This window comes from Amblyomma maculatum, chromosome 8, assembly GCF_055883805.1.
Source record: "Amblyomma maculatum isolate TAMU_Amacu chromosome 8, ASM5588380v1, whole genome shotgun sequence".
Taxonomy (NCBI): Eukaryota; Metazoa; Arthropoda; class Arachnida; order Ixodida; family Ixodidae; genus Amblyomma; species Amblyomma maculatum.
Window position 1 is genome coordinate 13,342,575 of NC_139351.1, and position 12,256 is coordinate 13,354,830.

Sequence of the window (12,256 nt, forward strand, 5' to 3'; positions counted from 1 at the left end):
GCATAAACTAAAATGCATGCGCAATAAAATAGTTTGCTGGATTAAAATTGCTTGCAGTAATCCTCTGATCATGCCAGTTGCGGCTGTCGCGCCATCTTTAGTATGTTGAATCGAAACGAATAAGATTGCATTTAAAGACCACACTACCCGCCACTCCTGTGGCGCAATGGATTAACACCACGTACCTGATTGTAAGACGTGTTCGATTCCTGTTGGTACAATTTTTTTTTTTTAAATTCACAACATTCAAATAAATTACGACCATATTTCCTGGTATGTTCCCCTTTAGGTTGCATAATATGGTGTTTTTGTTCTTAACAGCAGCAAAACCAGCCACAAACGCAGCCAGGGTGTGATAGTATGACAATGGTTACACTATACAATTTCTTCACCGTAATCAATTCCTGTCTTCAGTGAGTGTATGTTACCTTTAGGTCGCGTTCAGAGACAGCTCTCATCAACAATCGCCTTTTAACTTTAAACTCTTTTTTATGAATTTACGCTGCGGCAATTTTTCAAGTTACCTTATTCAACGTCGCAAAGATGGCGTGACAGACGCCACCGATGTATTACGCTCTTTACTGTAAGTAATTTCAATGCAAAAAACTATTTTATTAATATTGAGTTTCAATTTTCATACTGCACTTCATGCTCAAACAAAACGTAAGGTTGTGTTTTATTTTTGAGTGACGCACCTAGCACTTTTGTTGCTGCAGGTTTCGGGGAACGGCAATATGCAGTGGCGATAGGAGCAAGTGTGCTGACAATCGGCTGACATCATAATGGCCGTCACACACTGCCGCCCTCATTTTGAATATAGTCATAGGGACCAAACACATAATAGCCCGCTTCTGCACAGAGATAAAGAAACAAGAATTTGTGAGCAAAGCACGGAAGGCGCGACTCAACACAGCTGATCTTGGTTTTCCCGGAGAAAGCCCGAACCCAGTGTTTGTCAACGACCAATTGACCCCAGAAAATAAAAGGCTGTTTGGCAGGGCTTTGAAACTGAAGAAAGAAAAGAGCTGGAAGTTCTTGTGGGTGGATAACTGCCAAATTAAAGCTCGACAAACGCCTGAAGGAACCGCTTTCCGTATCCGCTCCGAGGCCGATTCGGCTGTTTTTCGCTAGACTGGTGTAATAGCACACTGCCAGCTTCTTTTTTGTTTCCTACTAGCATGTTAAGTTACTTCTCGCCTGATCAGCTTACCCAGTTTCTTGATGGTTCTTACTTATCTAGTATACATTTCAATTCCAGAAGCCTAAGAAAGCATTGTCATGATATTTATGCGCTATTATCTTCTATTGAACATCACTTCTCGTTCATCTGCATAACGGAAACGTGGCTATCACCCGACGATAAAAACTTATATAGCCCATATGGTTACTGTTCAGAATACTGTTATCGCTCATCGAAGCCGCACGGTGGTGCCGCTATTTTCATATCGCCAAATCTAAACTACTCAAGAAGGTCAGATCTTGATATTCGCATTGCTGACTGTGAATCTGTGTGGATAGAGGTAACCGAACTTTCCCTGCCCACAGGTCAGCATAGGTTTATTCTTGGATGTTTATATCGTTCCCCATCGTCATCAATGAGCGACTTTTGCTCTTCACTTCACGAGATTTTATTTACTTTATCATCAGAGGGAAAAAATGTGGTCATAATGGGTGACATCAACATTAACCTTTTAGAGGAAAACAATCCTGCCAGTGTCAACTACTCGAACTGCTTCCTCAGGTTCGGATACGAGCCTGCAATTACGCTGCCAACTAGATGTGTCCCTGGAGGGCCGAGCACGCTCATCGACCACATTTTTTCTAACTTTATTTCTCCACAAGACTGCGGGGTCCTTGATGTTGACATAACGGACCACTACCCCATTTTCTTTCGTCTTCATTCCAGCTTATCCAGCAGCAAAAAAGTATTTTATAGGACTGTGGTTAATAAAGACCAATTTATTTCTTAAAGTTTCTAATCACGACTGGACGAATTTAAAGTCAGCAACAGATGCAGCGATCGCTTTCGAAACATTTTCTACCGCCTTACAACACTGCCTGAACAGTTCTTCGGAGACCGTTAAATGTCGTAAAAAATATTCCGCCCCACATAACCCTTGGTTAACAACCGGCCTGCTTAACTCAATGCTTAAGAAAGACAATCTTTACAAGAAAGTCAAAAAGAGACCTTTCAACCTCAAACTCAAGTCCCGCTACAGCACTTACAGTAGCATGCTCAGCAGATTACTTAAAGAAGCCAAAAGGAAATATTATGAATCAAAAATTCACCAGCTTGGAAATGACCACAGGGAAAAATGGAAAGTGTTCAATACTTTTTTAAACAGACAAACCCATGATTTACAAATTGAAAAAATAATCATGCCGTCAGGCACCGTTTACGACCATCCATTTGATATTGCAAACTTATTCAACGATTTTTACTGCAATCACACCTCGTTGCCAATTGATGCTCATCTTTCATCTTTCTCACGCTGCCCAGAATCATTTTTCTTATCTCCTGTCACCGCACAGGAAATCCAAACATGTATTCTAAATCTAAAGACAAGTGCAGGGCTTGACCGCCTTCACCCCACCAACATTAAATGGATCGCTCATCTTATTGCCGATCCTCTCTCTTATATTATTAACCTCATCTTTGAAACGGGACTATTTCCTCCTCAGCTAAAGAAAGCTAAGATTATTCCAGTTTTTAAGAAGGGTGACCGTCATTGTATCTCGAATTACCGCCCCATTGCCATTTTACCATTTTTTAGCAAGGTAATAGAAAGGTGCATAGCACAGCGCCTGACTAGTTACTTCTCAAAGTTCAATATACTTTCACCTCATCAATTTGGGTTCCACTTGGGATATTCAACTAACTTAGCATTGATTGCCTTCACTGACAAAATTAAATTTGCCATGGATAAGGGATCCTTTGCCGGGGCAGTATTTATTGACTTAACCAAGGCTTTCGATTCTATCATCCACTCTATATTACTAAATAAACTAGAAGCTATAGGGGTAGTAGGGCCGCCTCTCAATCTCATCAAAAGTTACTTATTAGACAGAAAACAAGCCTTGTCGATTTCTAATGTGCTCTCTAACTTAAATACAATCAATACAGGTGTGCCTCAAGGTTCTATTCTCGGCCTTCTGCTGTTTTTAATATATATTAATGATCTACCTAGTTGTCTTGCTAAATCAGAACCGTTTCTTTATGCTGATGACACTACTATATTAGCTACTGATAAATCAATCAACTCATTAACATCTATGCTGACTACTGATCTCAATAATATTTTAAACTGGTGTCATCGTAACTGCTTGCAGATCAACCCTTCTAAGACAACGTTCATAGTATTCAGCTCCAATCACAAGGCTCCCGTACACATCCCACCACTTACTTTTAATTCCCATTGCATTGAACTTTCAGAACATTGCACATTTCTTGGCATTACTCTGGATGCTAACCTTAAATACAATAAGCACATTTCTAGCCTGAAACAAAAATGTGGCTTTGGCATCAGAGCACTACTAAAAGCGCGTCCCTTTTTCAATCGTGACACTTTAATAGCTTTTTACTACGCATTCATTCATAGTCATTTTAATTACTGCATCACTTCATGGGGAAACACTTACCCATCACATCCCCGTAACAATATCAACTGCAACATCTTCAAAATCAGGCCATACGTATAATAACCTACAGTTCATACCGCAGCGAAGCGCTATCACTTCTTCACGACCACAGCATTTTACCGATCGCTTTCCTGATTACCTCTAGTCTCGCAATCCTACTTTATAAAGCTGTGCACAACACTATACCTTCAACTGTAATCAACAGGGAGGCCCTCACCAATAATAATCAAACAAGATTTACTAAGGACAACAATTTTCTATTACCAACCGTTCGAACAAGCTGCGGCAAGCACACGGCTCTTTTTGCTTCTTTACAAATTTGGAATAATCTCCCTTCTCATGTCAAGCAATCTTCATCTCTGTCCGGTTTTAAACAACAACTGTTATTCGTATTATCACAATAGTGTCACATAACTTTCAAACAATTTTTTTCTTTATATACATACCGCTTTGTTCACATTCAATTCATGAGTGTTTTCATATGCCCGTTGGGAAGATGTATCATTTTGTATATAATTTTCAAATACTTTATTTTAACAATACCGGCCGCGCATGAAATTTTCGAGCTTGTATTGAATTCCTACTTTTTTTGTTTTTACCAGATTGTGTTCGCCGGTTTTGCTGTACCAATAATATTTTTCATAAGTTTATACATCCATCCATAGGAGGTCCTGATACAGCCTTGAGCTCTGGGACCTCCTTCTGTATTATTTATGTAATACCTGTTTTCATGAATAAACAAACTTTCTTCTTCAAAAAAAAAGGGGGGGGGGGGGGGGGGGGAACGCTCTCAAAATGCTGACAATCTGGAGCATCGTATAGTGTGCCGTGATCGCAAAAGTTCCAGAGAGCTTTGTTTGTTCCTTGTCTTGGAAAGTGAAAAGATTGCCTTTCAGCAATGATCATCAGAGCACGTGAAATACAGAGAAAGATTCACTGCAGTATAGCAGGGCCTTGGAAACAAGATGCAGGTTAATTAATAACTTGTGCACTGGCAGACATGTTCTGAACAGTTGTGCCCACATTTCTCAGCTTAGCTGCAAAGGTACCTCGGAGCTTAGCGTGAAATAGCAGTTTTAACATAGTAGAGATAGCTAACTGAGTTATTAACTAGTTGCCACACTGTTTTGCTGCGCACATTGATTAACTGAAGAGCAGTCAGAGTTTAGTTTATTGCACCTTGAATTCGGTAGTGCTTTCTTTGCAAAGTAAAGCTCCATTAGTTAAAATTCAAGTGAGGCCTGTGTTTAGCTTATATTAAAAACACTGACTAGAAATATTAGTCCTGCATTAATTAGCTAAAAGTGTTTGCAGGTGTGTATGTCGAATGTGTTGAGGATGCCTGGTGTAAATTTAATTTTGATGGAAGTATCTGGCAGTTTGCAATGCTTCATTGCAGAAGCGGGATTTAACGTGGTCCTCTTTCTGATACAACATTTTGAAAGTCTGTTGCCAATGCATACCACTGCGGTGATCCAGCCGATTGTCTCCCAAGTTTTTTTTTTCTTTAGCAGCATGAAGAGAAATCCCACATTAATGCTGCTGCTCCTGTGCTTGGGACCGTTTATTGATTTACAGTTGTGGCATGTCGTAATCACAAACGTGCATTCACTTGCCAGCCTTTTTGGAAATTATCTATAATGCTGTCGCTGCAAAACTAAACTGGCTAGGGTGGACATCACTTTGTACATTTTGTAGTGTAGTGTACACTGAGCGCTGCGTTTGAACTGAGGACAAAGCAGGAGGCCATGGAAGGAAAAACGTTACTTGCAACAGAAAGAAAAGTTGGCCTGAAGGTTAAGAAGAGGTAAATGAGTGTGTGCCAAGTATGCGTGGTGGAAAGCAGGTGACTGGTTGGGTGGATTTTGAGAGAAGGCAAATGTGGCAGGAGGATAGGGATCCAGTGCAGGACAAGATTGTCAGAGAGATATAGGAGATGGATAGCAACACCAGTTGTTAACACCACAGGTTGCCAGTGCCTTTTTTTTATTAAGAGCAGGAAAATTGCCATGAAATTGACTGTTTTGGTGCAAAAGCATGTTTCTGCTGGGACATTGCTCACGGAGAAAATAAATGCCCCGAAAGGGAAAATAGTACTAGGTGAACCAACAAACTTTCATCAGCTGTATGGTATGAAACAATGTGGAGATATTGGCTCCTTCTCAATCCACAGATACTTTTCGACCGCATGATCGCATTTGGCCAATAGAGGCATGAGCAGTGGAGGAAAAACAAAATGTGAAACTTAAGTAACTTATACCGCTTCTTTTCAACACCATTTTCTGTGGTGCAGACCTGGACTGAGCTGCCGGCCAATGGCATCTACTGTATTGACTTGAAGCAGAGCATGGCACAGGGGCGCCTGACCGTGTGCTTGTTTCCCTGGAACCGGCTGCCCGCAGGGGACCTATTTCAGCCAGACGAGTGGCAGCCCACCGCCTTGGGCGAGAGCCTGGTGTGCCCTGTGGAGCCCTGGCTGAGCAACCCTCTGAACAAGCAGCTGGGCGAAGGACCACCACCCATGCCTCCTCTGGGGCGGTCCTTCTTCCGCAAGGCATGCGGTCCTTTCTTGCTCCGTTCATTACCCTTGGCACTTGTACCATGCACTGGCTGTGAATGCAAGCATAGCCTTTGCTTGGTGCCTGCACACCTCAGAAAGGGGAGTCAATGAGGAGTCCAAAGATTTTTAAGAATCGCTCTTTGTGTTGGCACCACCATGTAGCGGATAAATTTATTAAGGTGAAAGCCTTAATAGGCTCATGAGTGTCCGTCCACGAGAAGTGTCACACTTCGCGAGATTCCATGGGGTACCATGAGATTGTTACATCACCTGGTGACATCATTGGCCACGACCGAATGTGACATTATCGGGATGTCACATCCGGTCACGTATAATAACCACATGTGACATCATCATGACGTCACATCTGGTCATGGCCGATGGCGACACAGAAGCAGGCACAATAAAGCAGGAGTCAGTGGCATTTCAAACAAAGACTTTTGCTTCATCGCACTTTCGTGGTCCAAAGTGACACACACATTTGCTTTCAACGCTAGCAGTTTCTGGTCATGTCTTTAAGCATTACATATAACTTAATAAACAAATGAAGGTCAAATGAGCCAAAGCTACTCTGCAGAAATGCAAAACTAACAAAAGCAGTGCACACAACCAGAAAAAAAATTTTGCAAATTTAGCTAAGTTGGTGAAATTTGATATATTAAACTAGAGTGCCGCAATTCACTTGGTTTTCAGTTTGAGGCTCGGGTTTCAAGGTTGGGTCTCAGGCGAAGATCACCGAAATTGGGAACTGTTGACCTTACTTATGGCACACTATCAAATTTTGGGACCGCTTAAGGCACCCTAAGATGGTAATGCAATAACAATGTGTTTGATACACGGCACAGTTGTGGAAGTGTGTGAATACAACATGCTATGCGTAATGCAAAAGACCGGCAGTTGTGGGTGGTCTGCTGTGGTGATAGCATAGTGCTCTCGTGCAATGGCCAGGCCAGCGAATCTTTTTGCATTGCAACAGGCCGGAAATGCAGTGTCGGCTCAGCGCCATATTTATTTTTGTAGCGAGAGCTACATTGGCCACAGTCCATTTCACCGTGCCTGTCCAGTGCCTCTCCGTGCCTGTCCGAAGAAAGAAGAATCGTGGGAGGCGGTAGCTTGCAGCTGACATGGTCAAGCACTAAATGGACGACTGACTTTACGTTTGGCAGGAGCTGCCAACTCAGGCATCTTCTTTCATATGGGAGGGTGATATTACAATCAGCCTGTCAAAACCCTTGCATTCACATTATTCATAGGCCACGCAAGCATGTTGATACGGCTCGGTTAAAACGGGGCTTTATATGTTGGCTGGTAGCTTATATAGCAGGTAGTATCGGTAGTATCGAAAACATCATGTAATGTAACCTAAAGGGGAACACACCCCAGGAAAAACGTTAGTAATTTATTTGAATGTTGTGAATTGTAAAAAAAAGAAAAGTTACACTAAGTGGATTCGAACAGATGTTTCAGCATTGAGATAAGCAGCGACGAGAATGGTGGTCTTTAAATGTACTCTTAGTCATTTTGACAATGTTTCTGCTTTTGTCACCAGATGACACTGCTCAGAGGACCCTACCATTGAGTGGACGGAATCACACATAAGGGACAGCACAGTCATGGGCGCACATTTTGTTTGCTTGTTTTTTGTACAACTAATCTTATCCTAGTTTTCTTTCTTTTTTTGCCCGCCTTGATCTGCTAGGTGTTGAGTGACCACCCGGAAATAGCCAGCGCGGTGGCTGACCTAGACAGGGTGTTAATGGAAGCGGTCCGTCACCGCCTCTCCAGTCACAGCATGGTCTGTCACCTGTGCACGCCCAAGCATCGCTCCAGCCCTGCCGATGTTCCCGAGTGCAGCCACGCATCTGTAGCGGTGCTCTTCTCGGGAGGCCTAGATTCTATGGTCATCGCCGCACTGTGCGCCAGGTGGTCACATCCTTTATTTGTTTTTGTTTGTTTCACTACCTCATGTGTTGAGCTCTTTTCCTTTTGTGCTGGTTCTGACAAAAGTGAGCCTTACGGACAGTAGAAGGTGGTGGGAAAAGGAGGCTAGGGTGGGCAACACAAGTGCAATTTTTCCATAGTGTAGTGCAGTGCTTAAAGTCTGACGTCATCGAAGGGGGGTCTGTAGTGATTCGAGCACTGGTGGAGAGGCAAATAAAGAGGGAAAGAGAGGAAGCGGCTGGTTGCCTGTTTTGCAAATCGTTTTATACAAAGGGGAGAAATCATAATTTTTCTCTATCTCTGGTTTTCAGAACTGGTTCTTATTAACACTCATTGCGAAACTGTTGAAACGATAGCGGAGAAATCTTCCGCTTACACCACTGACAAGAACAAGAAATGGTTGCCTACTTTGTATTCATACAGTCCTTATAGGTACTTTCAAGCTCGGGGGGGGGTCTCGGACCCCTCTTAAATATTACTGGGGGTCAAACCCCCCTTACTTTAAGCCCTGCTGTAGTGTGGCATAAATGTTTGCAGTGACGTAGCAAATACCGTAGCAAAGGGGACACTATTCCTCCTGAACTACAATGTGGCAAGGCAATGGTTTTTCATCATCAGCCTCAGCTGCATGCTCTTCAGGCCAAGGCATCTCCATCGTCCTCTATTTAATTGTTTTCTGTGTCAGATACAGCTACCTTTTTACTTCCTAGCATATTTTTTAATTTCATCTCCCACCTTACTTCACTACTTTTATTTTTTCACGTGATTCTCTCCTTTGCTCCAAGTTCCAATTAGCCACTTGCTCTATGCTCTGCATGCCTTGCCCACCCTTCCCGTTACCTCTTCTTGATGTCTACTAAATCTATGTTAACTGCACTAACCCACTTCCTGCCTGTTAGGGTTAACTCCAATTAGCTCCATGTACTGCATTGCAAGCTTTGGTCAAAGGCAGTGTGTTCAGGATTGAGCATTGCAGCTGGGGTTCAAGCATCCTGATTAAATTTTACATTGTTTGAAACATAATGCTTGGCTTATGTCATTTATTCCATCACAAAGAACAGTTTTGTCACTTTATGGGGCCCTTTGGTTTTCAGTAAATTCCTCCCAGTTTTACGACCTCATGGATATCTTACAGAAGTCTCACCAAGCTTGATTTCTGACAAAAAACGGCCTTTTGGAAGCACATTTTGCCACTGCAATTGGCTGCACGTAGGTGTCATATGCAAAGGAAGAAATACGCACAAATCCTACTCCATCTTTATTCTGTATGTTTGCACTTTGATTTCATGTGACACAGTTATGTAGGTTGCTATGCTTGACTGTCAGAGATTTCACCCTCATTCAACTTCATTTTAGTGCAAGGTGACAAATTACTTCCTGATGAAGACAAACAATACATGCCTATTAAAAGTGTGGATCCAGATGACATGGTCCAAATTGGGCCCAGTTGCTATGCCTCACTTGTCTAAATGGCTCTAAAGTTGTTGTGGATTCAAACAGTCACTATGGCGAGAAGATTTTCCCATTTAGGGTACACGCATAGCAGGCCTAACCTATATGCAGCTTTGCTAGCAGTGGAAATATAAAGGTACTGTTTGGAAACAGGAATAAAAAACTATACGTCAGGTGTCAGTTATTTTCGTTAGGCAACTGTGCTGATTTGTGACTGTTTACATTCTGCACAGAGGGAAAAATAAGTTGTGCAACAGGTTTATGAAGGACCAGGTTTTGATATAATTTGTAACAAAACAAACATAACACCCAGTTTTACATTTCCAAACTGGGCAAAAATTATTTTTAATGCATGAAACCGAGGGCCCTACGTGCCATGCAGTATGTACTATCTAGTACCTGTTAGTTGGTAACGCTTATTGTATAGGCTCCCAAAGCATCGCTGGCACTGCAGCTCGTGATATGCTGCGCCATCTGTGACAGAAAATCGCAAACTAAGACGTTGATGGCTCCGCTTGCTGCTTTTGCCGCATGCTCTCTTTTGTATGTGTACATACTCGTGCAAGAACGTAACAATGTTCCATCTGCATTCTGCCTTGAAGATTAGCCAGACTGCTGGAATTTTCATGAGGCAAACTTAATTAAAGGTGAGAAACTTCTTAGTCAAGTCCACACTGCAGAGCAGACGACTGAAAGGGAGGAATCACCATTGACCATGAAATGTGTTTGCCATGTGAGCGACAACATCGTGTAGGAAGTGCATCTCGAGAGAAACTGCACCATTTTTATATTTCGATGAGCTTCGAAGAGTCAAATGATTATAGCTTGCAGTTTAAGCGTGTAAATATCTTGGCACAACTTTTGAAACGGTGGCACAATTAAAGATTAAAACCATGGCAGCTATCAGGCTTCTCTGCACCGCACAACAACACGTGGGGTGCACATGACGTCATTGACAGTACTGCTACATTTCCCGCATAGAAACACTTGGTTTGAAGAAGTAAAAGCAACGCTACTGGAAGCAACGCGCGTGGAATGTTGTTTGGCGGTAGTATCAGAAAAGTAACCGCAGAGTGTGGGCGAAGGCAATGAAAATAATCGGATATTGCCGTTCGTGACATCATCACCGAGCTTCTCCACAGTCCTTCAACGCTGTCAGGAGAAGCTCGAGTTTTAATCATTGATTATGTCATTAGCTTGAATGCTAGCGCAAAAGCATTTTGCATGCCTTAGGTACAGCCTCTATGGATTTGAATCCTTGAGTATTGCAGAATTTTCAAAAAGGAATGCAGCTGCCCTTTAAGCTTGTTATGTAATTTTATTGTCATCATAATGTGTTTCAAATATGCAAAAGCATTATGAGCACTGTGAATTGAAGTGGCACACTCGTTGGCCGTCATTTTGGGTTGTAACACACGACGCATATATGGCTTTGTTTTTATATCACAACATTACTAAAGCAAATCTTGCAGTCAAAAGACCAAAAGAGGTGTTTCTTCACCGTAGCAGACTAAGCATGGTAAGGTATGGGTCATGTGCTGTCCGTACACTACAGGGGGGACAGAACCGGCTCGCTGGTTCCAGGAGGCAGATGAAATCTAAGCTCAGCGAGAGCCAGTGTGCTAATCACCTCATTAATTTCTGTTCAGGCTGTGGTTTATTTATGATAATGTTAGGTTAGCACTCATGAAACCTGCAGCGCTGATGGGTTGTTCCTTGTCAGTGGTGTCAAGCTACAGGTGCACCATTGTATTGCGCTTGCAACATATTTTCGTTATTGGCCAATTTGCAAAAATCTGTGAGTAAGCTTCTTCACAAGACATGTTTTCTAATGGAAAAACATCTTTCTTTCTTCAATTTTTCTTGGTAGAAATGAAAGGCAGGTGTCCCTTAGGTCACACATGCGAGTTGCGGTCGTCGCACGCTGGATATCTGTAGATTTGGTTGGTTTAAGAGTGCTCACAAAGCAGGGAGAGAGCGTATTAAATCAGCAAAACAAGTCACACACAATGAGACGCAGAAGAATCCTCCATTCCCTTCATTTTATAGGCGTGGTATTAAACTATTGTACTCTTTCGATACCTCTGCAAACTGTCATAGTCAACTGGCTATATTTCTGAGTTTGCGCAAAAGGGAGAACTTGGCTCTTTTCGTTTCCATAAAAAATATGAGACTTCTCCGAACAAGGCGTTTTGGTCAAATATAGGTCTTGAGGCAAATTTTACAAAGGAATCTGTGTAGTTTCATATGTAGGCCTCGTCTTTTAGCGTTTCGCGCGCTGTTGTGGCTGCTCATGACACAACGCTACTTCGCAACTCACTTTTTTTTCGGTGGAAGCGCTTCTCTATCGTGAAAATACTGCCTGATACAACTAGTTCGCCGTACGTGCACAGAAAGCTAGCAGAGCATCTGCTGCAGTGACATCTTGACGTTTCACATTTCGCCACCAAGCAAGATATGCTGTGCGGCTGCAGTGCGGCAAAATTTGAGCTTGGGTTCCCTATGTGCACGAGACTGGCCTGAAAGAGAGTGTTATACTACAGTAGGTACTCGGGAAATCTACAGTTGTTTTCTTTTATCAAGAGATGTAATGTATAGATGTTGCAATCAAGGAAAAGTCTGCAAAAACTCTAAGCTGTATATGATTTGTTATTAAGGGATAGA

General features: G+C 42.4%; 1 protein-coding gene across 1 annotated transcript in view; it reads left to right on the forward strand.

The window, feature by feature from the left end:
* LOC146180563 (asparagine synthetase domain-containing protein 1) overlaps positions 1 to 12,256 on the forward strand; it is a gene marked incomplete at its 5' end in the record, with an annotated part of 59,609 nt that overhangs the window by 27,176 nt on the left and 20,177 nt on the right. Inside the window, 2 exon segments of the mRNA XM_084576074.1 lie at positions 5,933 to 6,193; positions 7,899 to 8,122. Coding sequence (XP_084432200.1) covers positions 5,933 to 6,193; positions 7,899 to 8,122 — 485 coding nt within the window.